At 46.1% G+C, this 25,065-nt stretch overlaps 2 protein-coding genes across 18 annotated transcripts in view; one reads left to right on the top strand and one right to left on the bottom strand.

Annotated features, from left to right (window-relative positions):
• The window catches only part of LOC135375939 (major facilitator superfamily domain-containing protein 1-like), a 238,210-nt gene that overhangs the window by 155,417 nt on the left and 57,728 nt on the right, over positions 1 to 25,065 (bottom strand). For 3 of the 10 annotated variants that reach the window (XM_064608562.1, XM_064608560.1, XM_064608559.1), the window contains exon 1: positions 7,111 to 7,399. The exons of 6 other annotated variants lie outside the window; for them this stretch is intronic. The gene's annotated coding sequence lies outside the window, so the exon portion shown is untranslated. Of the gene's footprint in view, positions 1 to 4,401; positions 4,501 to 4,569; positions 4,667 to 7,110; positions 7,400 to 25,065 lie in introns of those variants that run through there. One more of the 10 variants, XM_064608570.1, reaches the window with a different exon arrangement.
• The window catches only part of LOC135375942 (uncharacterized), a 73,937-nt gene continuing 67,329 nt past the window's right edge, over positions 18,458 to 25,065 (top strand). For 4 of the 8 annotated variants that reach the window (XR_010417443.1, XR_010417441.1, XR_010417440.1 and 1 more), the window contains exons 1-3: positions 18,458 to 18,630; positions 19,862 to 19,967; positions 20,331 to 21,936. Coding sequence is in view for 3 of the 8 variants with exons in the window: in XM_064608579.1 (XP_064464649.1) it covers positions 21,762 to 21,936 (175 nt within the window). In the remaining 5 variants the exon portion in view is untranslated. The remainder of the gene's footprint in view (positions 18,631 to 19,861; positions 19,968 to 20,330; positions 21,937 to 25,065) is intronic. The other 4 variants (XM_064608577.1, XM_064608578.1, XM_064608579.1 and 1 more) reach the window with 3 other exon arrangements.

Raw genomic sequence — 25,065 nt, 5'->3', positions numbered from 1 at the left:
CTTTCCATCAACACTATTAAAAGGTGTGACCCCCAAACCTGCACAAAATTCCTGGAGAGTCTTTACTGGACACTGTTGCTGTCCCTCTCACCAGGTGCTCTCTATGAACCTGATTCACAGTTCTGGATGCACTGCCTGAGCTAACTTCAGCATGCTTTCCCAACACGAATGGTAACTGCTATGAGGAGTGTTGCACTTACTGAAAGCAACATGAAATGCTGTACCTTGACAGGTAATGTTGATATCCTTCTTAAGACTGTAGAGAGATGTTCCTTGCTCCCTTTATTCCAAATTGTACTATCAGACGCAAGCCCACTTGCCACCAAGCCAATGAGTTGTGCCTCACAGTCAGTGCAATCAGGGGAATCTATCACTGAGGCTCAGAAAAGCTGTTTTCCATCGGGATCTGATACAGGACTGAGCCGTGAGTAGCCCCGTGAAAGCACCAGGGTTTCTTCGAATTTTAGATGTTCCAGCTTTTGTTTTCCTCCGCCTCCTTTTTACGTAGTAGCTGATTACTTTAGCCTTTTACTGCTTTGAGGATTGAAGATGTGGAGATGATGTAAGAGGTGGAACTAGGCTTTAGGCAGAATGAGGCAAAGTGTGACTATGTACAAATCTTCTGAGAATGATAACGAAAGGAAAGTTAGGTAGCAAGTGAGCTGGTGGTGACGATCCATGACTTGAAAACCCAAGACGAGGTAGGGACGATAACAGACAAACACAAAAACGGTCTCTGGGACCGTGGGATCTCTGAGACAGTGTTTGTGTTTGTCTGTTATCGTCCCTACCTCGTCTCGGGTTTTCAAGTCATGGATCTTCTGAGAATGTTTATGTATCATTCACACAAAGAGAGGATAGGTGTTACATCTTTTTCCGGTTTTGATATTTATTTATTTATGAATATATCTCAAAGGCCCTCACAGGCATTACAGGAGGGGGGACATCAACATGGGTCACTTAACAAATACGGAAGTTACAAGGAACATACATATTTGGAAGACAGACTCTGTTTTTCGTTCGTTCATCAGTCTTGCTCAAGAAATTTTTCACTGTACCAATGGTACACAATGTCACGAAAGGAGTGCTCATCTATCGTTCCGCAAGACTCATTAAAAAGGACTAGTGTTGTGTTTCAACACAACATATTGAACTCATGAACCATGCATCATCCTGAGAGTTATAAATCATCCCAAATACAGATGCTGAATTATTTTAAACATGATAGACAAGCTGTGCGAAGAGGTACCTCCAGTTAGGATCTTGGGTACTTGAAACCTGTGGCATTTTCTGTGGGAAAGATTTGCACTGCACAGGCTGGGATGACCATGCTCTTGTTTATCCCAAGCTTGTGCCATACTCACCTTGCAAACTCGCGATACGCAGTGTATCTGCATCGTCTACACAGATGTACATAAAATATAGTTTAGGCAAATAGGTAACCGGTTACAGTACAGTGTGTGTGCAGTGTCATTTCTACATGTACTTGGGCCAACTGCAGTTTACCTGCCCACACCCTGTACATTACTACATATGCTGTGTTCTTTTAGAAACCAACATTGTTTTACTTTTCACTGAATCGACAATCAAGAACACTCAATATCGCTAAAAAGCTACGCTAAAACCTTATGCACAGGGCAATACATAAAAACGTGACTCAGGACACAGCACGCTGACAATTACAAATTTGCCTCTATTGGTTTTCTCCAGTTCAGAGTTGTGTACTGTACAGTCTTTTTACGTGCTGCGCCCTGTACTGGAGTTTTTAACGACTTTAATCCAGGACCAAACCAGTTTTGGGCGCCCAAATTTTAACATCGTTCGACAAGGGCACATGTGACTTACTTGTGAATATAGTCGCTCATAGGTTCGCGCTGCCCACTGAGTTCAATATGCGACTTTCAGGACAGTCATATTGAAGCATAGAAGTTGGAAATCTTCGTGGGTTGTAATGCACTCATACTGCAGTCATTCGGCAGTGTTTTCGAGCTCCTGGCAGCACAACCATTCCATCTCCTTCGACATTATGACACACCAGCGACACCGGCACCATGAACAGCAAGTGCGCATTAAATATCAGAACACGAAATTTCAGAGAACGTTTACGTGTTCGATCACAGTGCGCGTTAAAAAGCTCATCGCTTACCTGAAGACAGGCGACTCATGCTGTTTGCTCCATCTGTGACCGATGTTCGTAGAGCTCTAACTTTGTCTCGCATTCGCAGCATCGGCGACGTTTCGAAAGCCTACCGAGCTGTTCAGCATGCAGAATTTTCTTCTCGATCGCAGAAAGGTCAGAAAGAAGTTCCGGGCTCGAAGTCTCCGCATTTCTTCCTTCGACGTCCATATTGAAGATCGCTTTCCGGACGGTTGCCGGCGCTCTCACAAACTCACTAACAACAAAACGTCCGGTCCGGGCGCCCAATGAAACGTGGACCTCGTGCTTTCGTTACGCACACGGAAATTGGAGGATGTCCGCTACAAAGAGGCTAGATTTCAGCCCCGATTGCGCGAGTTGAGGAGGAAAAGCGAAGCCGGTTTTCAGCTCACCGTTTGGCAAACTGTGCCGCCGCGCGCAGACAAAATATTTCGCGTGTGGCTTGGAGGCATATTATACCTTCGTAATAGATGCAGACAAAAGATTTGTCGAACTTCTGGTCAGAGTCCCTTTAAAAGGGACTTTGGCCTTTGGGAGGAGTTGAAAACAGAGGCTCGAAAGTGTCTGTCCTCTGGTTTGCTTTTTTCCAAGTGGGCTTGCCGTGACCACGGCCTACTAGATTATGAGTGTGTTTGATTCACAAAAAAAGTGAAGGCCGCTAGTGTAAGGCGAGCGGGCGGAAGTGTACGTCACTGCAGCCCCGTGCAGGTTACACCAAAGCTGAATCGAATAGGAGAGTTGGCTCCGTGCAGTCCGTCGTCTGCTGCGCACCGTCCGGTTAATTTCGACAATATTTTGACAATGAGCGACTTTTTGCCCACCATTTTTGAGCTCGCCGACTCCAGTATTGAGAAAGAGTATAACAGTATGTTCCAATAGTGAAGACAAGGGCGACTGATTATGGCGTGTAAGGTGTTGTGCGAGTTGGACAGGAACAGAGTGCCACTGTATCGAAGTCGAAGTCACCATTTTGGAATATATGATTTCCATCGTCGTCTAGCGCAGGCCAAACAGATTTCAACATTCCATCAACCTCAATGGTGAATTCCACGATGCAAAACAGTCTGCTTTGGTGACAAAACAGGCAGACGACACACTTCAAGTACACTCAGAAACCGGATAAGAAATTGACGCGGAAAAGCGAAAACTCGGAAGTTCATCAAAGGCTTAAAAAATTGGAATAGGGATACTGAATTTGAAGAAAAAAAGTATGAAGTTAGTTTTCCTTTCAGTGCTTTTCGTTATGCACCCTCCATGTTGTCGTCTGCTACTGAGTTGCATGGAACGCTGCACTGAGGTATGAGGCGAAGGGCAACATTTTCGCTGAATAGAACGGCAGAAGCTGCACTACTTGCACCAGTTCAGAAAGTGCAGCACAACCGAAGACTATTTATAACAACCATATCATAGGCACCCCTTCCCAGCGCCACATTTAGAAACCCGGCTATTGCTTACTCAATTTTTGCAATGGGCAGTTTTCAACTACGTCACGTCGTGACGTGGCATGCTCGTAAGCTCCTCCCACTGGTCACTTTTCGCGAAATAGAACAATTCCCATATTGGACCCCTTCCTCCCGAGAACCATGAGAACGAGATTATGTGCTCGACCGAAAGTGCTTCTGGCTCTTTCAAGCAGCAGCTTCGGGTCCATCCGGTGCATTCCGTGCCAAACGTAGCAGGCGCTAGCAAGGCTTTGTGTTCCTCGTATTCCAGGATGTGATAGGCCATGTAGCGTGTCGAAAACAGCGCATCCTGTGACAAAGGTCTTCCGGTAGAGACATCGCAAACTGTGTTGTGGCATCCGTTGACATGTCGAATATCGGCGGAAAATTCGGAAACAAACATAAGCTGCCGAATCTCTCTAGGCGTATACGCCTCGTGCACAGACTAAAGGTGGCGCTTTGCGTGGCCACGTAGCGGTGGGAAAGCGAACTTTTTGTGTGAGTCGTCCGATATCGGAACCAGTCAAAAGATTATGTGGCGGGCGTCATGCAGATCAAAAGGGTGCGAATCGGTTGTGTAATTTTGCCGGTTTCAATCGCTTTAAACTGAGAACGACTAATTTCTGTCCTCAGCGGTCAATAAGGCATAAGACCATATGCAGAAGCAGGTTTGTCAGCGTTATTACAATTTTTTGAGCTTTTCTTCCTGCGCACCACACTTGCGTGTGTTTTCTTTTATACCTTTTACAGTAACTTTGCAAAGGTTGCACCCACACCAAAAGGATGCAGAAGTCTCATTACCTGAGCGGGACAAAGCAATATAAGCTGTCATTGTTTCCATTCTTGCTATTTCATCATCTTCATCAATTGAAGGAGCTTCAAAATCATTTGTTCCAGGACCTAAATAATTATGACCAATAAAATGAGCCACTAAAAAATATATTAATATAAACATAATATATAACTCACTTCAATCTGGGAGCTTGTCGCTGCCTTCGGCAGTTCCGCCTTCCACCTCCTTCCTGTAGCCAAGGCAAGAAGGTGGTGGGAGGGGGCTTCAACCCCAACTCCCGGGACTAAAGATTACCAAATAAGGCAATGAATGAAAGAGGAAATATTTGTGTGCCCAGACATGCCTCGGCATGTTTCCGTTCTTATCGATAAGCAAGCGGGCGCATGAGCGGAAGTTTATTTAATCGGAAGTGAGCAGCTGCGGATGTTTATAAAAACGGAAGTTCTTGCACTCGGTCCTTTCTCGTAGTTATCTTGCTGCCTTGGCTACAGGAAGGAGGTGGAAGGCGGAACTGCCGAAGGCAGCGACAAGCTCCCAGATTGAAGTGAGTTATATATTATGTTTATATTAATATATTTTTTAGTGGCTCATTTTATTGGTCATAATTATTTAGGTCCTGGAACAAATGATTTTGAAGCTCCTTCAATTGATGAAGATGATGAAATAGCAAGAATACATGACGAAGAATATCTTTTAGCAAAATCAGAAGAAGACATTCGAAAAGCTGATATAAAAGCTATTGGAAGTTTTCTTGGAACAAGATCTTTTGGAGGGACTCTTGGTGCTGTTGGACTAACTGCAATGGAAATTGGCGGACAAGGTCCAAGCTAGTTGGAAGTTCATGTCTGAATTGAAAACATACATCACGAACGATATACGGTCTGATTACGGCAATCAATTAGGATCATTGGCCAAAAAAAGACGGAATTCATGGAGTAGCTTATTTTGTGACACGTACAGCTTGGGACAAAAGTTTACGGAACACCGGGATGTCACATTTCTCCATTGGAACGAAACACCATCAGCAAATAGGAGCGGACATGCATACTACGAGATGGATAGAATAGCCGGTCACCCGTTTCTTATTCGATCTCTTCCTGACAGCTTGAAGGAGACCGCTCGGATGAACAAATACGCCGATGCCGTGTTCCGTAAACTTTTGTCCCAAGCTGTACGTTTGACGGCCCACACCCATCTTCTACTGGTGTCCACTTCGTGTGGATTTGGCGGGAAAGCGATTACATTCGCTGCACCGGCTGTATTGAGCGCATTCCCGCCTGGCTCCCACCTCACACTTGCTGTACGGGGGGGGGGGGGGGGGGGGGGGGGGTCGTTGGATGTAGTTCCCAATTCAACCTAATGTTACGATTCCCAATTCAAGCTAGTGTTTTCCTATTGTTGGTCAGACAGCTTTTACAGTTGTTCTGTCATACTTTCTAGGTCAACAGAAGCGGAGTTGAATCACCGAATGAGAGGGCAACAGCTTTCATTGTCCATAAACATCAACACCGAAAAGGTGCAGGGGGCAATTGTAAAACTCGTGTCTCCTTTTATTTTCTTCTTTTACAATGAAGCTCAAACTTATAAACTCAAAACTGGTGTCTGACCAACAGTAGAGAAATACTAGCATCCAGCGAACGATATCGCTAGCGAACTAGTGCTGCGAATTATGTCGCTTTTATGTTACTCATTGAATGACCTGCAGATTTTATTATCTATTAACAGATGAAAAAGGCCAATGCCTCGTTTTTCAACGAATGGGGAGAGCGAGTGGTAACACTCGGTCGGCTGTGATTTGTTTCATCAGTTATCCGCAACCACGCCCCTGTATTTTTGGGCGCGCAGGAACATGTGGGACCATTTTTCTGCCCACACAACCAGGGACCTTTTTTTTTTTTTTTTTTGCTACGCCCCCCGTTCTCGTACGTATTTGTGCACCCAACGACGCAACAGTTCGTTGCGGCATTACTTTTAGCAGCTATCAACTCAATCGCGGCGTCACCGAAGCAAGGTGAATATTGAAAGCGTACGAATAACTCTCGAGAACCGAGCGGACTCACACAACAAGTTCTTATGGCTGCCGCCAGGATTCTCCGTGGCGCGGCGGACGCTTTGCACGAAGCGTATAGTTGTCACCCTTTGAAGTGAAGTCGTGAGTCAGCGGCTTGTGGCATAAATTGTGAATACTGTACAAGTGTGGAAAATATTTTCGCGTTTTTGAAAAAAGCAGGTTCGAGGAGTGATTCGCGAGAACTTAAATTCGCGACACAGGATTGCGGCAGTACTTTCCTCTGGCCTGTCGTGCCGCGGTCAACACTCGAGCGTATTTGGGTACGTAAAGACATCTGTTGTTCACGGGGATGGCGGCATTCTAGGTCAATCCCTTCCCTCTTCTCACAGACATGGGAGGGAAGGCCCTGTAAAATGACCTTTAGGGGCCCTGCAGGAGGCCATAGTACCTACCGTGTGCAGGTCAGCCGGTTCATTTTAGGAGTTCATTCATTTTCCCTCAGGGCACTGAACAGTTCGGCTGAAATGTCGTACTATCATATAAGAAGGGAGTTGCCTCAGGACAGAAGCCAAGTACAACACTACTACTACAAGTACACGGTACAAGTATGGGCACACCTGTTGCACCCACATGGCGCGGCTACGATCGGCAACGATGATGTAGCAATCGGGTCGACTGTTGCCGTGTGTGCGACTTTTCAGCTTACCTTTGTATTTTTGTACAAGCGACGGATGTCACACGGGAGATGCTTCTTTCTAGAGTTGATCATCATCGTTGGGTCAGTACCGCTTGCGGTGCTGTTTCGGGAAGATCTACGCGTTTGCATATTTTCATACGAGCTGTTTCTGACATCTGCTAAGGCGCAGATATAGACCAACGTTTTTGGCGTCGCACTCAGCAGATGCTTAAATCAGACACGCCAAGCGGTCCGTGAACTGCGTGGCGTATGGCATGGCCAAGCCAGGCCCCCACAGCTCCCCCTGTCCGCGGCTCTAAAAAAATGTTTGCACGTCATGAACACGTGGTATTACTCCGTCAGGCATCATAGTTGATACCCATTGGCCGAAGGACACTGCGCGCTCCGCTATTGGTTGGCAAAGTTTCAAAAGAGCATTCTTTTGGCGGGCTGCCTGTCTGGCGGGCAGTTAGAGAAGAGAAGAGAAGAGAGAAGGGAGAGAAGTGGCAGCGGCGTCTCGCGTCTCGACAATGTCAGTTGACACCACGGTATGATGGCATTGTTCAAAGAGAAGTCCCAGATTTGTTCGTGTGTCAAAGTGACTCAACGCATGTTGTGATGTTTCCCAACACAAGTATCCTACGTACGAACAGTCTCGAGTTCAGAACTGGAATGCAGCTCACGCCTGAGGAACACTTGTGAGCGCCGTCGCAATTTCAAATGCAGTCACAACGGAGACAGGATTCGGTGTCCGTGCGACAAGCATTGCCCGCTTCGTTCAAACCTTCGCACTGCAGCCAACGAAAGGAGATGCTAACCATGAAATCGCGTGCACTCCTGTGATCGTCGCTTACTTCTGGGAGTAGTGTGTGTGTGTGTTTTCGTGTTCGAACTTGGTCAACGAACGCAACGATTTGGACTCTGTAGGCACGGTGAATATTTGTGTCAGATTATTGAATCAGTACGATGTTTCAAATAAATGTGTATTTTGTTAGAAATTTGCCTAGTTGTTCTGGAATACGGAATAACAAGCGTCGGGCATGAAAACCAGTAAAAGTAAAAGCCGATGGTAGCCAGCACTGGCCAGTACCGGGCCGAAAGGCGAGCCAAACTGAGGGACTCCTGATTGGCCGAAAGGTAGGCATCATAGTTCATTTTCATTGGTTGCATGTCCAGTGTTGCCTGAATTCTCTCAAACTATGGACTCTATGGGGAGCCTGGCCAAGCAATGAATGGCGCATGGATACAGTCTGCAACGGGAGACTCCTTTCGTTGCGCGCCACCAAGTTCCACCGTGCGAACGCGAAGCTCTCGTAGGCCTCCATTGCTTCCCCTCTTCGCGGCTCTAAAAAAATGTTTGCACGTCATAAACACGTGGTATTATCCCGTCAGGCATCGTAGTTGATACCCATTGTCCGAAGGACATTGCGCGCTCGGCTATTGGTTGGCAAAGTTTCAAAAGAGCATTCTTTCGCGAGCTGCCTGTCTGGCCAGAGGAGGCAGTGGCACAGTAAGCGGGTTTCGCCGCCGCGACAATAGTGTGTCGCCGCTGGCATTTCCCGCCAAATTCCGGCTATTTACTTTCCATTGGTTCCGGTCCCCCACGTGACCTTTTTCGATCATGATTGGCTGAGGCTCATTTCACCGGTGGATTCGCCCGCGTTCGTTTCTCCGAGGCGCCGACCCGTCTGACCCAGGTCCCCCAAGGTCGCCATTTTCCCATGTATTTGTTCCTATCCCGATGCGTGCAATGCCGGAGGCCGCCCTTAGATACCCCATTGTTACCAGACGTTGGCTTGCGTGGATTGTAGCGCGCTAAAGATCCAGTTCAAGCACAAGCCAGGCCAAGTCACCGAAGGAGAAATGGACGCCTGCAGCGCCTGGTACGACAGGTACGCTATGTGATGCACGCAGCCGTGCACTAGATCCTAGCGTCTACGTATGTGAGCAGACGGTGATTTCGTTTCGTGGATTTCGAAGATGTTCGAGCCATGGACGAACGCCTGAATGAAAGGTAAGCAGACAAACGTATGATGCATGTCAGTGATCAGACTTTTAATACTGTCGCCTAACTGTGTGCATGGAGGTACGCCTTGTCCCGTATTACATCACTTTCTGCCGGTTATCAGTCATGATCTGGTTGATGATTCTGCGTGGCGTTACTTGTTGCGTTTTGTTCCGCTATTTGAATGTGTCTGATGTTTAATACACTGGTGTGCATGAAAAGGAAAACAGCGTGCATCGCGTACGCAGGGCTCCTGGAATTTTGTCATTAGTCGATGTTAGGCGCGTAACGATAGCATGTCTTACAGAGCGTATTCAGCCAATTAACGTTGCCTGTGCTCGGGTTTACCATATCGTTAACAGGTTCCTTTTTTTTTTCATTCAGACACCGACAGAAGCTTCATTCAGAAGCTGTTCGTGGCCCTGCGATCCGCGAGCATGTGGCCCCTGTCACCAGAAAATTTGACAGTTGTGCTGGGATGAAGCGGATGGCTTCTGCGACTCATCACGTGCTATATATGTGTATAATAATGTCTACTTTCTTCAAACCGAATAGGTTCCCTTAAGGATTGTAGAATATGATAGTCACGCTTTCTGTTGCTCGGCACTATTTATTCTTTATTTATTCTGCAGTATTCTGTAATCGTGTAGATTTACTTGCATTCAAGTGTTGCTTCTTGTTTATATGTTTACCGTGTCAATAAATTTGTACATGTGAATTCCTTCGTCTTCTGGATTTTCATTTTCTGCTTCCCGATAATATTAGCAGATGGCCTGGCGAAGCGCTCGGAACGGGGGGGGGGGGGAGATAATTCGAGTGAGAGGGTGTGGAGAGGGCACGCAGCGCACATGCGCAGTTCAATCAGCCAGCGCGCGCTTTTTGGCGCCGTTTTCCGGCTACTTTGTCGTGATTCGTTACTGATGATCACGTGGTCAGGGGGGGGGGCGGTGGTTTTTGTGGCGAAACTGTGGAAGCTACAGCTGCACTCCACTGGTCTGGCGGGCAGTTACGAGAAGAGAAGGGAGAGAAGTGGCAGCGGCGTCTCGACCGTCTCGACGATGTCAGTTGACACCACGGTACAGTGTTGCCAGGTCTACTGAAATTTCAGTAGATCTACTGGACTTCGAGTCTGTCTACTGAAATACTGAAAAAAAATCAAAACGCGCTTAAATCTACTGATTTTTTTGCCTGAACCGTGGGTTTCCACAGCGAACTCCAATTCACGTTTGCTGACACTGTCTGGTTGCATCGAAGTCCGCATACGAGCGAGAAAATCATGTCGTTTTGACATAGTGAGGGGTCTACGTGTTATGTGGCATCTGCAAGTAAAACAATCTATAGCAAATACATGGAAGAAGTATTCATATTCCACAGGACACCCGGTAACATAGCAAACATGAAGACAAGTTCCGACGGGCTTATGTTTCCGTCGTTAGGAAGTTTCGTTGTAGAACCCCCCCTGCTTCTCGCATTCGAGCGCGTGCGTGGAACGGATATTTTCTCAGGTCAACCTCATGAAAACGGAACAGTTTTCGAGAGACACTATCACAGGACTGCTGCACACGGAGCGACTGATAGGAGAGAAGAACCTCTATTACTTCACTGTGAATTAGTAGAAACTGATTGTACATAGTATGAGCGAGAGTACGTAGTTACATAGTACATACATAGTACATAGTTGTAGATAGCATGAGCGCTTTTATGAGCGAGAGTACGTGATCGAATGACCCGCAAGCACATCTTACTTACACCAAGTAACAATTACATTATGCTTATTCTGTCGCCTCTACATCGGGATAGTTCGTGTTTATTTATCATATGGCCCACTAGTTAGGTCGCTGTGGAACGTGTGGAACGTTTCGCCCTTGTTTTTAGTACATCTACTATATTCTACTGAACTTTCTGATGCCGACCTCCTGAATTTCCGCCCAAGTGACCTGGCAACACTGCCACGGTATGATGGCATTGTTGAAAGAGAAGTCCCAGATATGTTCGTGTGTCAAAGTGACTCAGCGCGTGTTGTGATGTTTCCCCGACACAAGTATCCTACGTACGAACAGTGCGAACAGTCTCTCGAGTTCAGAACTGGAATGCAGTGGTGAGCTGACGCCTGAGGAACACTTGTGAGCGCCGTCGCATTTTCAAATGCAGTCACAACGGAGACAGGATTCGGTGTCCGTGCGACAAGCATTGCCCGCTTCGTTGAAACCTTCGCACTGCAACCAACGAAAGGAGATGCTCACCGTGAAATCGCGTGCACTCCTGTGATCGTCGCTTACTTCTGGGAGTAGTGTGTGTGTGTGTTTTCGTGTTCGAACTTGGTCAACGGACGCAACGATTTGGACTCTGTAGGCACGGTGAATATTTGTGTCAGATTATTGAATCAGTACGATGTTTCAAATAAATGTGTATTTTGTCAAAAATTTGCCTATTTGTTCTGGAATACGGAATAACAAGCGTCGGGCATGAAAAAAGTGGACAGGCCGATTGCCTGTCCCCTCTCCCTGGCTGGCCGTGTCGGCCGATGTTCTTTCAGTCTAGTCATCATCAACAGATCATCAAAACCACTGGCAGTGAATCACCGCAAAGAACTTGTCGAGCACATGTTAAAAACAGGTCATTCTTTTGACTTTCACAATGCAAAGACCGTGGCGCACGAGCATAAATGGGGGGTAAGAAAATTTTTGGAATCTTGGCACATTCACCGTAATGATAACGCATGTAACAGTCACAAAGGGTCACTACCTGATTGCTACAAGGTCATGACTAAGCTATAAGTAGAACTCGGATGGTGTACTGTTTCTTGTTTCATTCTGATGCCCGAACAGGCATCGAAACGTCATATTACATTTTGTTTCATTGTTACGTCAAGCCAGTGTGTGTAAGGTTTCTTCATGATGTCCCCTGGCTTTTGGTCTATCTTCAAGAGCTCCATGCGGTTGCCGCCTCATGGGGTGCGTCATGTCACGTGAGGAGGAAAAGAGAGAGCAAGGGATGGGGGGCGGGAATACCAAAGACGGGGAAGTCAGATTGGTATGCGCGCCGTTGCATAAGTGTTTGCAAGTAGGGCTTGGGAGTTGTAACTTGAAAAAAGGAATTAAGAGATGTTCAATGTACGCAGCCCGTCAGACTGAGAACAGGTTAAATATTCCTTTAAATCTTCCGTTAAAACAAGCACTTCCAGCACCTCATGAACTGCCTCATGCCTGTGTACCGCTTTCGAAGGCGTATGGCTTCTCGAATTCAGCATCATTTATTCGATATGCACAACGATTTTGAACATTTATTTTACTTGACAAGATAGTATCATAGCTGTGTGGAACTTTCCTACGTGAAGTAGGGTAGGGTCCTGTGGCTACCAGCGGTAAACATCCCATGTCATCATAAACTCCCTATCATTTATTGTTGTTGTTGTACGCGGCTCCGAATTTCGCGAGAGATTAACAAGAACAGATAGAGAGAAACTCCCTCATTAAATAGAATACATTAATCGTATGTATATTCTTCGCTATTTTCTTTTATGTTTTCCAGCGATTCGAGCACACACTTGAATCACACATCACCGGCGCAACTGCCTGGCTCACACCTGCCGTAGTTAGTCTAATGCTGCAGTTGTCCGGGTGTTAAGGTGACGTGACAGAAGACGAAAGATCAGACAGTTCAGAGCAGTCCTCTTGCGATTTGTAGTTGTTGATCGCAAAATTTTCCAAAGTTGAGCAGCAGGCACTTCTGTTGGGCAAACCCCCGATTCCCATCTTGCGTTTTCTCCCCCTTTTCGCGAAACGTGCGCGCAGACACATTAATAATATCTCTTCGTATTCCAACATGGATTTAAAAACGGCCAAAACCGAATCCCAGCCTTCTATCACTACAATTTCAATTCCGAACCTACACACAGATTACGCCCTGCGGCGCCGTTTCTATTGCACAATGATTGCACTTCAGAGTGCAATTATGGTGCAACCTAACGACCGTTGCTACAAGGTGACGCGGCGCAAGATGCATCTGTTTTTTGTCCTTGACGAAGCATCTCGGGATAGCTCCAGCACGGCCTTCGAAGGGGGAATATTCACATCCGTATGGGACTTCCCTATAGAACATCTGCCCATGTTGATCGATTTGGGAATATTATGGGACAGAATGGTCTGTCTGAGCATGTCCCCTTTTTGTCTGGCCCTTTCGTTATAGTAAACTGTGTAGTTTTTATTGCTATCATTTTAACGCCGCAAACGCTGCTATAGGAGCGCCCGCAGTCGACACCTCTATTGTATAGCGAACAACCAGGGCATATGGATTTCAACGTAACCGTGCAATATCTGTTCTTTTTACTAATACATATACGCAGTCTGCTAAAGAAAAAGCGGCGAGTTAAACCATATCACCGGTACCTGTGACGCGGATATTGTATTGCTGACCGAAGCATGATTGTCCGCAAAAGTTTCGAACAAGGAACTGTTTCCACATATAATATGTAGGGCTTATTGCCATAGCAAGTGAACTTGAATCCTGCGTTGTTGATGTAGCCTGTGAATTTGTCTGGACAAAAGTGGTTATCGCAGAGTGATTCTTGGTGTCTGTTATCGGCCACCTTTCTCGAACCCTACATGACGTACGTATTACAAATATGAAATAGAATCTGTACGCCACAATTGCTTCGCGGCGCTAGCACGGAATATATCGTAGTGGCACTTAATCCTCTGAACTTCGGACGGGACTAAGACCGCGGGAAACAAAAAAGAAAAGGAAAATCACGTCATCGATGACGTCACTGACTTGAGATCGCACGCATTCGTCCGAGCAAAAGCATAGAGCCCATAGTTTGAGAGAATTCAGGCAACACTGGGCATGCAAGCAATGAAAATGAACTATGATGCCTACCATTCGGCCAATCAGAAGTCTCTCTGTTTGGCTCGCCTTTCGGCCCGGTACTGGCTAAAAGAGGTGGGCGTTTGTCCTCACTAGCCTCGCCCTCACCTCAATTTTCTGGGAGAAAAAATTTTCCTCACCTCAAAAATGTTTTGAAAAATTTTCCTCATCTCACCTCAAAGGAATTTGAGACTTTTCCTCACCTCACCTCAAAAATTTGTTTCGAAATTTTCCTCACATCACCTCAATGTTTTAAAGCTATTTGTGTATTCGATGTGAAGATTGTGTATTCGATGCGCGTTGGCTTTGAGTGACTGCCAATGTAGACTGCCTGAAGCGTGAGTGCATACAGGGTGCGGCACGAAACGTGTCATTTGACCATTATAAGGAAACGGCTCAACGGAGAAATATGGGGTAAACAAATTTCTTCTGGACATTTAGTTTGTCACCAAATACAAATAGTTTCATCAATTTGTCATTGAAATACATTTTTGAAATTGAACTCATGAAATTGCTTAGTCAATGTAACGATTTTTTTTCTTCTTGTTGGAGGATTTGGCCTAGTCAATCATAGAAAACGCTTCGTGGAACGATTGTTATACCCGTAAAAGTTGCGCAGAAATTGAGGTTCAATTGCGAGTATGCGAATGACGCGCAAAGTCGGGCGTCAGATCAGCGGCGAGAGGAGGGCAGTCCCCGCCCAGACGAGAGACAGAAGCTGCGGAAAGAAGGAAAGATATCCCGTGTACGCGCGGGAAAAGTTTTCGTAATTTTTTTCCTCGCCTCACCTCAAAAACTTTTTGAAAATTTTCCTCGCCTCAAACATCACCAGAAAAATTGGCCCTCGCCCCAAATATCGTGAGGTCCCTCACCCTCGCGAGGGTGCCCACCTCTACTGGCTACCATTGGCTTTTACTTGTACTGGTTTTCATGGCCGACGCTCGTTATTCCGTATTCCAGAACAACTAGGCAAATTTTTGACAAAATATACATTTATTTGAAACATCGTACTGATTCAATAGTCTGACACAAATATTCACCGTGCCTACAGAGTCGAAATCGTTGCGTTCGTTGACAATTAAAGTTCGAACTCGAAAAACACACACACACTCTACTCCCAGAAGTGAGCGACGCCCACACGAGTGCATGCGGATTCACGGTGAGCATCTCCTTTCGTTGGTTGCAGTTCAACGAAGCGGGCAATGCTTGTCGCACGGACACCGAATCCTGTCTCCGTTGTGACTGCATTTGAAAATGCGACGGCGCTCACCGGCGGGGTTCCTCAGGCGTCAGCTCACCACTGCATTCCAGTTCTGAACTCGAGAGACTACGTAGGATACTTGTCCTCGTAGGATCCTTGTGTTGTACTACAGTTCTGAACTCGAGAGGTACGTAGGATACTTGTGTCGGGAAACATCACAACACGCGCTGAGTCACTCTGAGTCTGACACACTAACAAATCTGGGACTTCTCTTTGAACAATGCCATCATACGGTGGTGTCGTGGTGTCAACTGACATCGTCGAGACGCCGCTGGCTGTCTCTTCACTTCTCGTAACTGCCCGCCAGACAGGCCCAGGCAGCCCGCGAAAGAATGCGCTTTTGAAACTTTGCCAACCAATTGCGGATCGCGCAATGTCCTTCGGCCAATGTGTATCAACTATGATGCGAGACGGAGTAATACCACGTGTTCATGACGTGCAAACATTTTTTTAGAGCCGCGAAGAGGGGGAGCTATGGGCAGGCTCCCACCAGAGCCGTATATTAAAAGGGAGTCTGGCCATTAATGGGTCATGCCTATACCTGAAGCTCCACCCACTTTTTCAGCTTTCCGACCAATGAAGTCTTGAAATATGGGGCGCTATCAATCAGCCTATCCTCACTATTTGCCCCCTTATCCAACATGGGCAGCGCCATTTTGGGTGGCAAGTGGATTGGATTGAAATGGATACCTCTCGCAATCTGCAAAACTAGTGGATTGTTGGTGCAAATTTGATAAGCGCCACCTAGGGAGCGTAAGGCACGTCGGGAATTGTCGTCTGCTTCCGTCGTTGTACCGCTGCCGGCAGAACCATCTGCTGGGACACATTCTGTTGTCGGTATGATTTTTAAACAAATCTACATGAATAGTTGGAATATAAGAGGCAAGAATGTTTATATCCATGAAATCCAGCTGTTAAAAATAAGATTGTACAGCACAGCGCCGTTTTTGTTATGATTTCGTTGTGGTCGCCGCGATCGCCGTGTTCACTAGGCCTAACACCGGCGACAAAACGTATTATTTTCAGTTAGATATTGATGGATGAGCATAAGTTGAAACTGATTTCTGAGAAATTTATATTAGGATGTACATTTGCAGCGTAAAATCAGGTTAGTCTGTGAAAATTTTTTGTCACGAAATCCCCGCTTCACTGCGTTTGTTTTCGTCGCCATTTTGGGTGGCAGTATGGTGTTATGGCGACCCCCTTGGTAAAAAGCAAACCAATCAGAGGAGCGAAACTGTGATTGACAGGTCGAGCCTCTTTTTGTGACTCCTCCCAATGGCCAGACTCCCTTTTAATATACGGCTCTGGCTCCCACAGCTCCCCATAGAGCCCATAGTTTGAGATAATTCAGGCAACACTGGACATGCAACCAATGAAAATGAACTATGATGCCTACCTTTCGGCCAATCAGGAGTCTCTCAGTTTGGCTCGCCTTTCGGCCCGGTACTGGCTACCATCGGCTTTTACCAGGGGCGCGAAGCTGTAGTAGAAATCTATTGTAGCTGAAAACTCACGTGACCTCCGGAGCTCGACCAATGACTGAGGACTAGCCACCCTATTTTTTTTCTTTTTTGATTATGTCGCGAATGACGTAAATGACGTGTTATCCGTTTCTCTCTCACTACTTTCCCCCTCTCTGCTCTGCTTCCCGTCTTCTTTTGTTGTTCCTTTTTTTTTCCTTCCATGCACTGTTTTTTTTTGGTTCGCGTTTGTCGGAATGCAGTGGGAGTTACAGGAATACGACAGAGCCTTGGTTGTTTGTCACATGAAGTATTTTATTGTGCAACATACGGTTATGCAAGCAAGACGTACACAGGATGACATTAATATTGCTCCAGAATTTGCTTGAAGAAGCTTGATAATGTCGGACTGCCTCTGGCAAGGACTGCTACTGGGAACTGGAGTTCAGTGGCTGCAAGATGAAAAAAAAATTTTATCAGATATACGGTTATGCATGTGAAAGTTGCAATGTAAATAGAAAGAATAAAGGTGCTATTGAACGCGAAAAATAAGAGCGGTGGCAGGGTTGCGAGAAGCTCGCAGCCATGGGGTGTGATGAGCGACCTTAGTATAAAAAAATACCTTTTATTGCGCTACTTCACAATGATATATATTCCGACCGATTAGCCTGACAATCTTGGCTTTGGCGCTACGTACAGAACAGCTACTAAGTCAACGCGTCGTACGAAACTTGTCGAGCGAAATCACCATGAATCAGACTTACAGTAGCGTCATACCTTTATACAGTACGACGTGAACGGGTATTTAATCATAACGTTTAGATGATAGAAAGAAATATAGTCTACCATCGTATCTGCAAAGCTACGCTGTCTGTCTCGGTCACCGCGTATTACGGTAACTGTTAAGCAACTTATTCACAATACACGAAGTGAATGCGGTGTTGTAAGGCAACAAGCAACGACAAATGACTTACCTCTCGGCAGTCGTTGACCAGGTATCGGGTACGAGGCGTTCGGGCGCTCGAATACTTTCTACACCAAGAAGCAGAGCACAAATGTTGCGCAGGCATCTTCCCTGGCAGCTGTTACTGTTCGAGGACACTCACATGATACAGCTTGCTGATTCAATAGTCTGACACAAATATTCACCGTGCCTACAGAGTCCAAATCGTTGCGTTCGTTGACCAAGTTCGAACTCGAAACACACACACACACTCTACTCCCAGAAGTGAGCGACGCTCACACGAGTGCACGCGATTTCACGGTTGGCATCTCCTTTCGTTGGTTGCAGTGCGAAGGTTTCAACGAAGCGGGCAATGCTTGTCGCACGGACACCGAATCCTGTCTCCGTTGTGACTGCATTTGAAAATGCGACGACGCTCACAAGTGTTCCTCAGGCGTGAGCTCACCACTGCATTCCAGTTCTGAACTCGAGAGACTGTTCGTACGTAGGATACTTGTGTCGGGAAACATCACAACACGCGCTGAGTCACTTTGACACACGAACAAAACTGGGACTTCTCTTTGAACAATGCCATCATACCGTGGTGTCAACTGACATCGTCGAGACGCGAGACGCCGCTGCCACTTCTCTCCCTTCTCTTCTCGTAACTGGTAACTGCCCGCCAGACAGGCAGCAGGCAGGCAGCCCGCGAAAGAATGCTCTTTTGAAACTTTGCCAACCAATAGCGGAGCGCGCAATGTCCTTCGGCCAATGGGTATCAACTATGATGCCTGACGGAGTAATACCACGTGTTTATGACGTGCAAACTTTTTTTTAGAGCCGCGAAGAGGGGGAGCTATGGGGGCCTGGCAAAAGTAAGCCCATATGCGCAGTTTAAACATGGCTGCCAGCAACCGCAATAGCGGCAAATGAGTAATTCTGTTGAACTGTTCCTTTTCGAACGGCACATACCTAGCCGATCGTTTTATGGCCGTGTTGCAAAAAAGGGCAGGTGAGTGAATATTCCAAGTACTTGGAAGTTATTTCTGGGGTACTTTTAATGTGCAGGGTGTTACCCCATAAAAGTCTACCCGGGTCGCCATGCCATATTCGCCAGTTACTCAATGCAGGTGGCACATTGTACGATCTTTATATAAAGCTCATAAGGACATTTAATCTTGGTAAATTCCAAAGTGGTTGAGTGCACTTGACATGCTGCTCCCCAGACGACGACGTGTCGCATATCCTGCCAGCCGGATGGAACTGCAGTTTTCATTTCGCTTTCGTGTAACTGTCGTATTTTGCTCAGAAGCAAGCAACGTGAGGAACGAAAAATGCCGACGTATACTCAGCAGACGACACCCAAAACGGATGCCGTCTGCTAACTGAGAGGCGCCATCTTGGCTGTTTTGACTACGGGAACCTTACGTTTTGCGCTATAACTTTGCGTTACGGTGCTCAATCACTTCGATATTTACCATGATGGAACGTCCTTATGAGTTTTATACGTAGGCAACACATTGTACCGCCCGCATTGAGTAATTGGCGAGCACGGCATGCCGGCGCGGGTAGACTTTTATAGGGTAACACCCTGTACAACATCCTTACTTCGTACGTATACTTCGTACGTTCTTGCCAACATGCAAAGTTCAGGTGTAGTTGCGTAGACGGGCTTATGGTTTTTTCTAATTAGTCACTCCGAAATAATGTACTGAAGTGAGAGAGAACTATATAGCGAAAATAAAAAAAAAACAAGAATTACAAGAATGTGTGGTCTAGAAGTTTTTTTATATGAATTTCAAGAACCCCATCTGACGCACTTCCAGTGCAGGAGAAATACGCTAAGCCTAACGGAATCGAAACTTGAAATGTTGTCCAGGTTAGGTTCTACAGATGGGGGGTTCTACAGGTTCTACAGACACCCTGGTTGTTTCGCCTGCTGCAAGGCTTCTGACACCGACCTAACCAACGGCTTCGCCAATAATGATGCGATATGTCTCCCACCCATGACTTGAAAACGCACGACGAGGTAGAGGGCGATAACAGACAAACACGGTCTCAAGCTCGGCGTGTTTGTGTTTGTCTGTTACAGTCTTCTACCTTGTCTCTGGTTTTCAAGTCATGGATCGTCACCACCAGCTCGCTTGCTACCTAACTTTCCTTTTTGTCTCCTACGTTTCTCCTTGTAGTTACTTTACGTAGAAATACCTTACAAGACAAGGCATACTTTTCCCTTTCTTTAGGTTTTACTGAGCTTTGGTGCTGCTGCACGACCACGCACTTTGGGGGACGAGACACCACTTGACTTGGCACTCAGAGGTGGACACAAGGAATGTGCTCATTTTCTAAGTAAGCATTTTCTTCTTCCTGTCGCTGCCTCTGGAGATAAATGAATCCCTAATCAGAGTGTCCTACTTATTTCATTAGCGACCAACTGTGTGTTTGTTGAAATTCTGCTTTAAGGTGACAGTACAAACCAAAATGAAAACTAAAAAATGCTCTCACATGGCTCATGGTGTTTGGTGGCAGGGTGCAAAATTATTTATTGTGAACTTTACAGCTGGCTGGTTCTTTCAGTGTTATGACATCAGTCTTCAGTTTTTACCGTACGATGATGCATATCTGGGATATAAACAGGTCTAACCTGGTTTAACCCTAAAACACAAGGCCCTAAAAATGCATGATGATAATAGCCTGTCCCTTTTACAACAGGTGTGTTTCAAGAAGCTCCGTCCTACACTTCCAAAGAAGACTTGTTGCATACAGACCTGAATCGTGAGGTATGTGATTATCCTGACAAACCAGACCGTGAGTTGCTGTGTACAAGAAGCTGGGAACATTTTGTCACGGAACATAGGCCGATGATAGACTGTTAAACTAAATTGTCATTTAGCTCAACTATGAATCGGATAACGTTACTACATTTCTGATACATGTCAAATGTATTTTACGGCTACGTCACAAATGTGAAAAAAAAAAAACACAATTTTTCTCCTCCCTCTTTGAACAGGTTTTTATTAAACTTCTATAGCGATTTCGAAAAAAAAAACTGTTCGAGCACCAGGTTTTCTAGACTGGCATTGTAAGCACTGCGTGCAGCTTTTACGGGCGCTGGTACATTCAGTTGAGAGCCTCTGAAATACCGGCATCTCCGGTCCTCAGACTCGGTGTTGGCAACATTAGTTTAATACCATCTGCGTGTGTATTGACCATATTACCATCCGTACTGTCCGATCACGCTTCTAAAGTAAGCAACTAAATGCCATAATCAGTCAGTACGGACGCCAGTGACTTGTGAAAACAATAATTATAGCATAAATATTTAACAAAATAAAAATAACAAAGTACTCATATAGCGATAGGGGACAAGCAAAAAGACATGAATGTCTCGAATCGAACTGCGGACCTTTTGTATCAAGGTCCAACACTTTACCCCTCGACAAATAGTGCAGGGGAACGCGCCGCCTTAAAGGAGCTCTGAAAGCCATCTCAAAAATTTTCCGTTCCGAACGCGTTGTGGAAGCAGGTAACTTAACTTGATGATTAACACGAAAATTTTCTCTGTACGCGATGTTTTTCGTAGAAAAAAAGACACTTGAACATCGCCGCGCGCGTTCCCACTCGACTCGCTCCTCCGGGTCAAACGAGGAGGAGAATGAAAAAAACGTCATTGGTGACGTAATAAAAGTTGAAAGTGGCGACCGCGCTTCTATCCAGGTCAGTGCTGACTGGTTTTCTTTTCTTTCTTTCCGTTTTCTTTCCCCCTGCTTTCTCCCCGTCAAGGGATGAATAAGGGAGAACCTCGATATTCCTGGTCGTGAAACCCCCGTTCTCGAAATTCATGTTCTGGAAACAAGGAAAGGGGGAAATGCTGCTTCGTAAGATGATATGCCGCGATTAAGAACATAACATCCCTATTTAACCACTCAAATTCAGTGGTTTTCTATATGTGTCCAAGCAGTCTTAGCGAACGAAACACACATTTAGCAGCCATTTGGCTTAGCAGGGTGTCATGTTGGTTGGTTAGTTGTATGCTTGCAATATTATGGCTGGGTTAGTTTGCCGTTGGCAGTTTTCTGCGTGCAACATTTTATAGTCAGCTAAAATTTACGCTAGTCACGTGTTGTTTCAGTGCACGCTGATATGTCGTCGGACGCAGACTTAACCGGCGTTGTCGGTCACTATATAGTGGATAAAACTGATGCACTATATGGTGACAAAACAAATAGCGCCGAGCACGGATCAACTCAAACTGGCGTGTCTGCGTCGTCCACATTTGTAGTCTGCATCGGCCAATTCTCGATTAGCTCGATGATTGGTAAGTTGACCATAAATTGTGGTGGTCTTATGACACTGCTTTGCTATGTTGGTGTGTAACTCAGGCAATGAATGTTCAACTCCTGATGCCACGACGTGCCGGCGACGGCATATTGCGATAGATTTCACTGGATTGTATCTGACAACGTATGGGCAAGAACACTCCTCCAGCTGAATAAGGAATTAACTGAATGGCTAACAAAGTTGCTAGTCGAAGTGACGAGCACTAGTGATCATAGCGAATTAGTGATATAGCGGATATTGATATAATGACATAGCGGACGGAATTCGTGGTCATAGCGATTCAGCGGTCATTTTGAGGCGTGAACTGAAGCAGCGCTTAGTGCTGCACTGTGTTTATACGTATTGCCACCAACAACACAACAAGAAACAGTCACCACGATAGCGGACAGCATACAAAACACAGACACGGACAGAACAGCGTTCAACTGGCACCTGAAGTTTATTTTCATAATCCACCTACTCAGGAAGGTCGCTTTAGGGAAAGCAAGGTCAAGCGGGGAGAGGTTGACCGATTTTTGGTTGACTTCGCTCGGGAAGTTCAATAATGGCCTCTACAATCTCACGGCTTAACTTTGAACAGTGTCTGTAGATCAGTCTTCGTTTATTGTATCTGATAAACCAAAGAAAAAGCATAAGAAACTTATCCACCGCTGTAACGGGGTTCCGAGTGAAAAATAGCAGATGACGTTCTTCGAAACCAATCAGCGGCTCCACTTTTCTGACGTCAAAATGACACAAGCGGCTCGACGGCTCGTTCCGGGTATTGCCACCGTTGCGAACGGTCGTGATTTTCAAAATCGAATTCTGCGATATTTGTGCACCTGTTGATAGTATTATTTCGCATGGTGCATTTTAATAAGCTTACGAACCGCTTGGTTTTAAAAAATGGTAGTGATTAAAGTGCTTTCCTAGCTCCTTTAAACTCGCGACCTCAACCGTGCACAATGGGGATTATTTCGGTGTCTGAGGCAAACGGCGTGACGAGGAGGGCAAGTGTGGCGCCATCTAGAATTGGGAAAATCGTGAATCTGAATTGCTCCCGGACTGGTATGGCCTCTTGAGATAACGGCAAAGAAATGTGGAACGAGGTCCATGAAGGTCTAGTAGTATGCTTTTACAAGGCAGCAGTCGTACCAGGCACATTAAGCATCTAGGGTTTCTGTCAGTGTTGTACCCGCTACCCAAAAAAGGTAGCGCAATACCGATACGCGCTACCTGAGCAAAAAGTAATGAAATCCCGATATCGTTACACGTACCTAAAAGTAGCGGAATACCGCTACCGTTACCCGTAAAAAGTAACGCGATACTTCATGCGCTACTTTTTAGGAAAGAAACAAACAGTATCGTTGATGACGTACTTCAAACGTCTTAAAATAATAAATAATAAAATAAAACAATACCCCAAAATAATAAATCGACGTCCAGTGGATACACGTAGGTCGCCTGAAGGCTAAAATTTTGAAAACCGTTTTTTTATAGATTTACTAAAGCCTACTTGGTATCCTGCATATCTTTCTCTTCCTCTAAAGCAAATAAAGCACAAAGCAAGTCTACCGATAAAAGGTTCAACAGCTTTGTCACAAAAAGAACTTGGATTGCCTGGAACGAGAAGTTAGTAGACATACCTGTATGGTGTGCTTTTTCAAATTGGACGTTGACTTCCTTGACGCCCAGATAAAGCATTCCCACCGAGGCGCATAGTAGACATCTAAACACCACGCTACTGTTTTGTACTGTAGCATGCCATGGTTCCTCCATTGCAGCGGACAAGAAATGGCAACTGTCAAGCACCTAAGCATACGTGGTGCAATGTCATGTGGAATGTCATGACTCATAGCTAGCGAGGACGGCTCCAGAATGGAGTGACGTCAGTTTGCAGACAACTCCAACAATGCACCAAATCTTCAAGAAGGTTCATCCCAAATAGGGAACACGTGGAGCACACATCCTCTTTGTAAGATAACGGCCTCTGTGCCCTCCTTTCGGCTATTTGCCCGGCCTTCCCAGAATGAGTTGTGATATCGGGCAGCTTGATCGAAGGCAGGCAGAGTGGAGGCTTGATGATAGGTCGAAATCGCGTTGTCGCGAACCCCAGCTCGGAAAGTAGCGGTAGGGCTCAAAGATTGCGCTACCGCAAATTTGTAGCGGAAGTACTTCTTTCGTTACCAGTTTAAAAAAGTAGCGCGATCTCTACTCCGCTACCGAAAAAAGTAACGGATACGGTAGCGCCGCTACTAGTAATGGCGCTACATACAACACTGGTTTCTGTACACAAAATGGGAAAGGTGTGTGCCCCTTTCTGCTGTACAAGAATGGCTTTTATGTGGTTGACGAGCAAAAACAACCCATGAAGCTGAAGATAAGAAAGTTAAGGCTAAAATTATGCAGCTAAGAACTACATGCACTTGTGCAACCAACGACAGCGCATCGTTGAGGCATCTTTCGCTCGGTGCCCCAGGTACCAAGGGTACCCCCGGCCGTCCTATTCTGACCACCCATTGGGCCTTTTTCAGGTGAACGCGCTATGCATGCGCGAGTTGCGCTGCGCCACCGCCATCATCTTTGGTGGCTCTCGGTGATCAGAATAGCACGGCCGGGGTGCCCTTGGGGCCCCATATCGGCCCCACCCCTTGGAACAAGGCTAACTGGAAGTCGCGCCCATGCTAGTAATGAATTACACTGTTATTTGTAAATTTCCAAGTGAGGTTAGGTTGGCCAGAGTAACAGACAGTGAAGCCGCTAGTTAGGTCGGTGGGCCATGGCAGAAGACACCGGCAGGCGAAACAACCGTTGCTGCATCAGCTGCACTGCCGTCTAAGCCTCGTTCCCAGCGCTAAATATGAGCGTGTCCAATGTGGGATATGTTCCGCACTCGTCGTTTTCATGCAGAAGTTGCACAGGATGGAGTGTGCATTTTCTGCTGGCCGCTTCAGGGCAGCATGCAACATATTCCCCTGGTCGCTCGCGACCACTGAATTCGTGCAGGTTGGGGATCCATTGAGAATATCGGACGTGTAGACCGGAAGACGAGCTCCCAAAGAAGTCCCGCCAGTCCTCCTCAGGTACCCGCGGAAGCGGCTGTAGAGTATGTACCACTGCGCCCATA

This window comes from Ornithodoros turicata, unplaced genomic scaffold (genome assembly GCF_037126465.1).
Source record: "Ornithodoros turicata isolate Travis unplaced genomic scaffold, ASM3712646v1 ctg00000958.1, whole genome shotgun sequence".
NCBI classification, from domain to species: domain Eukaryota; kingdom Metazoa; phylum Arthropoda; class Arachnida; order Ixodida; family Argasidae; genus Ornithodoros; species Ornithodoros turicata.
Note: the sequence above shows the minus strand (reverse complement) of the source record. Positions and strands in the feature narration are given on the sequence as shown.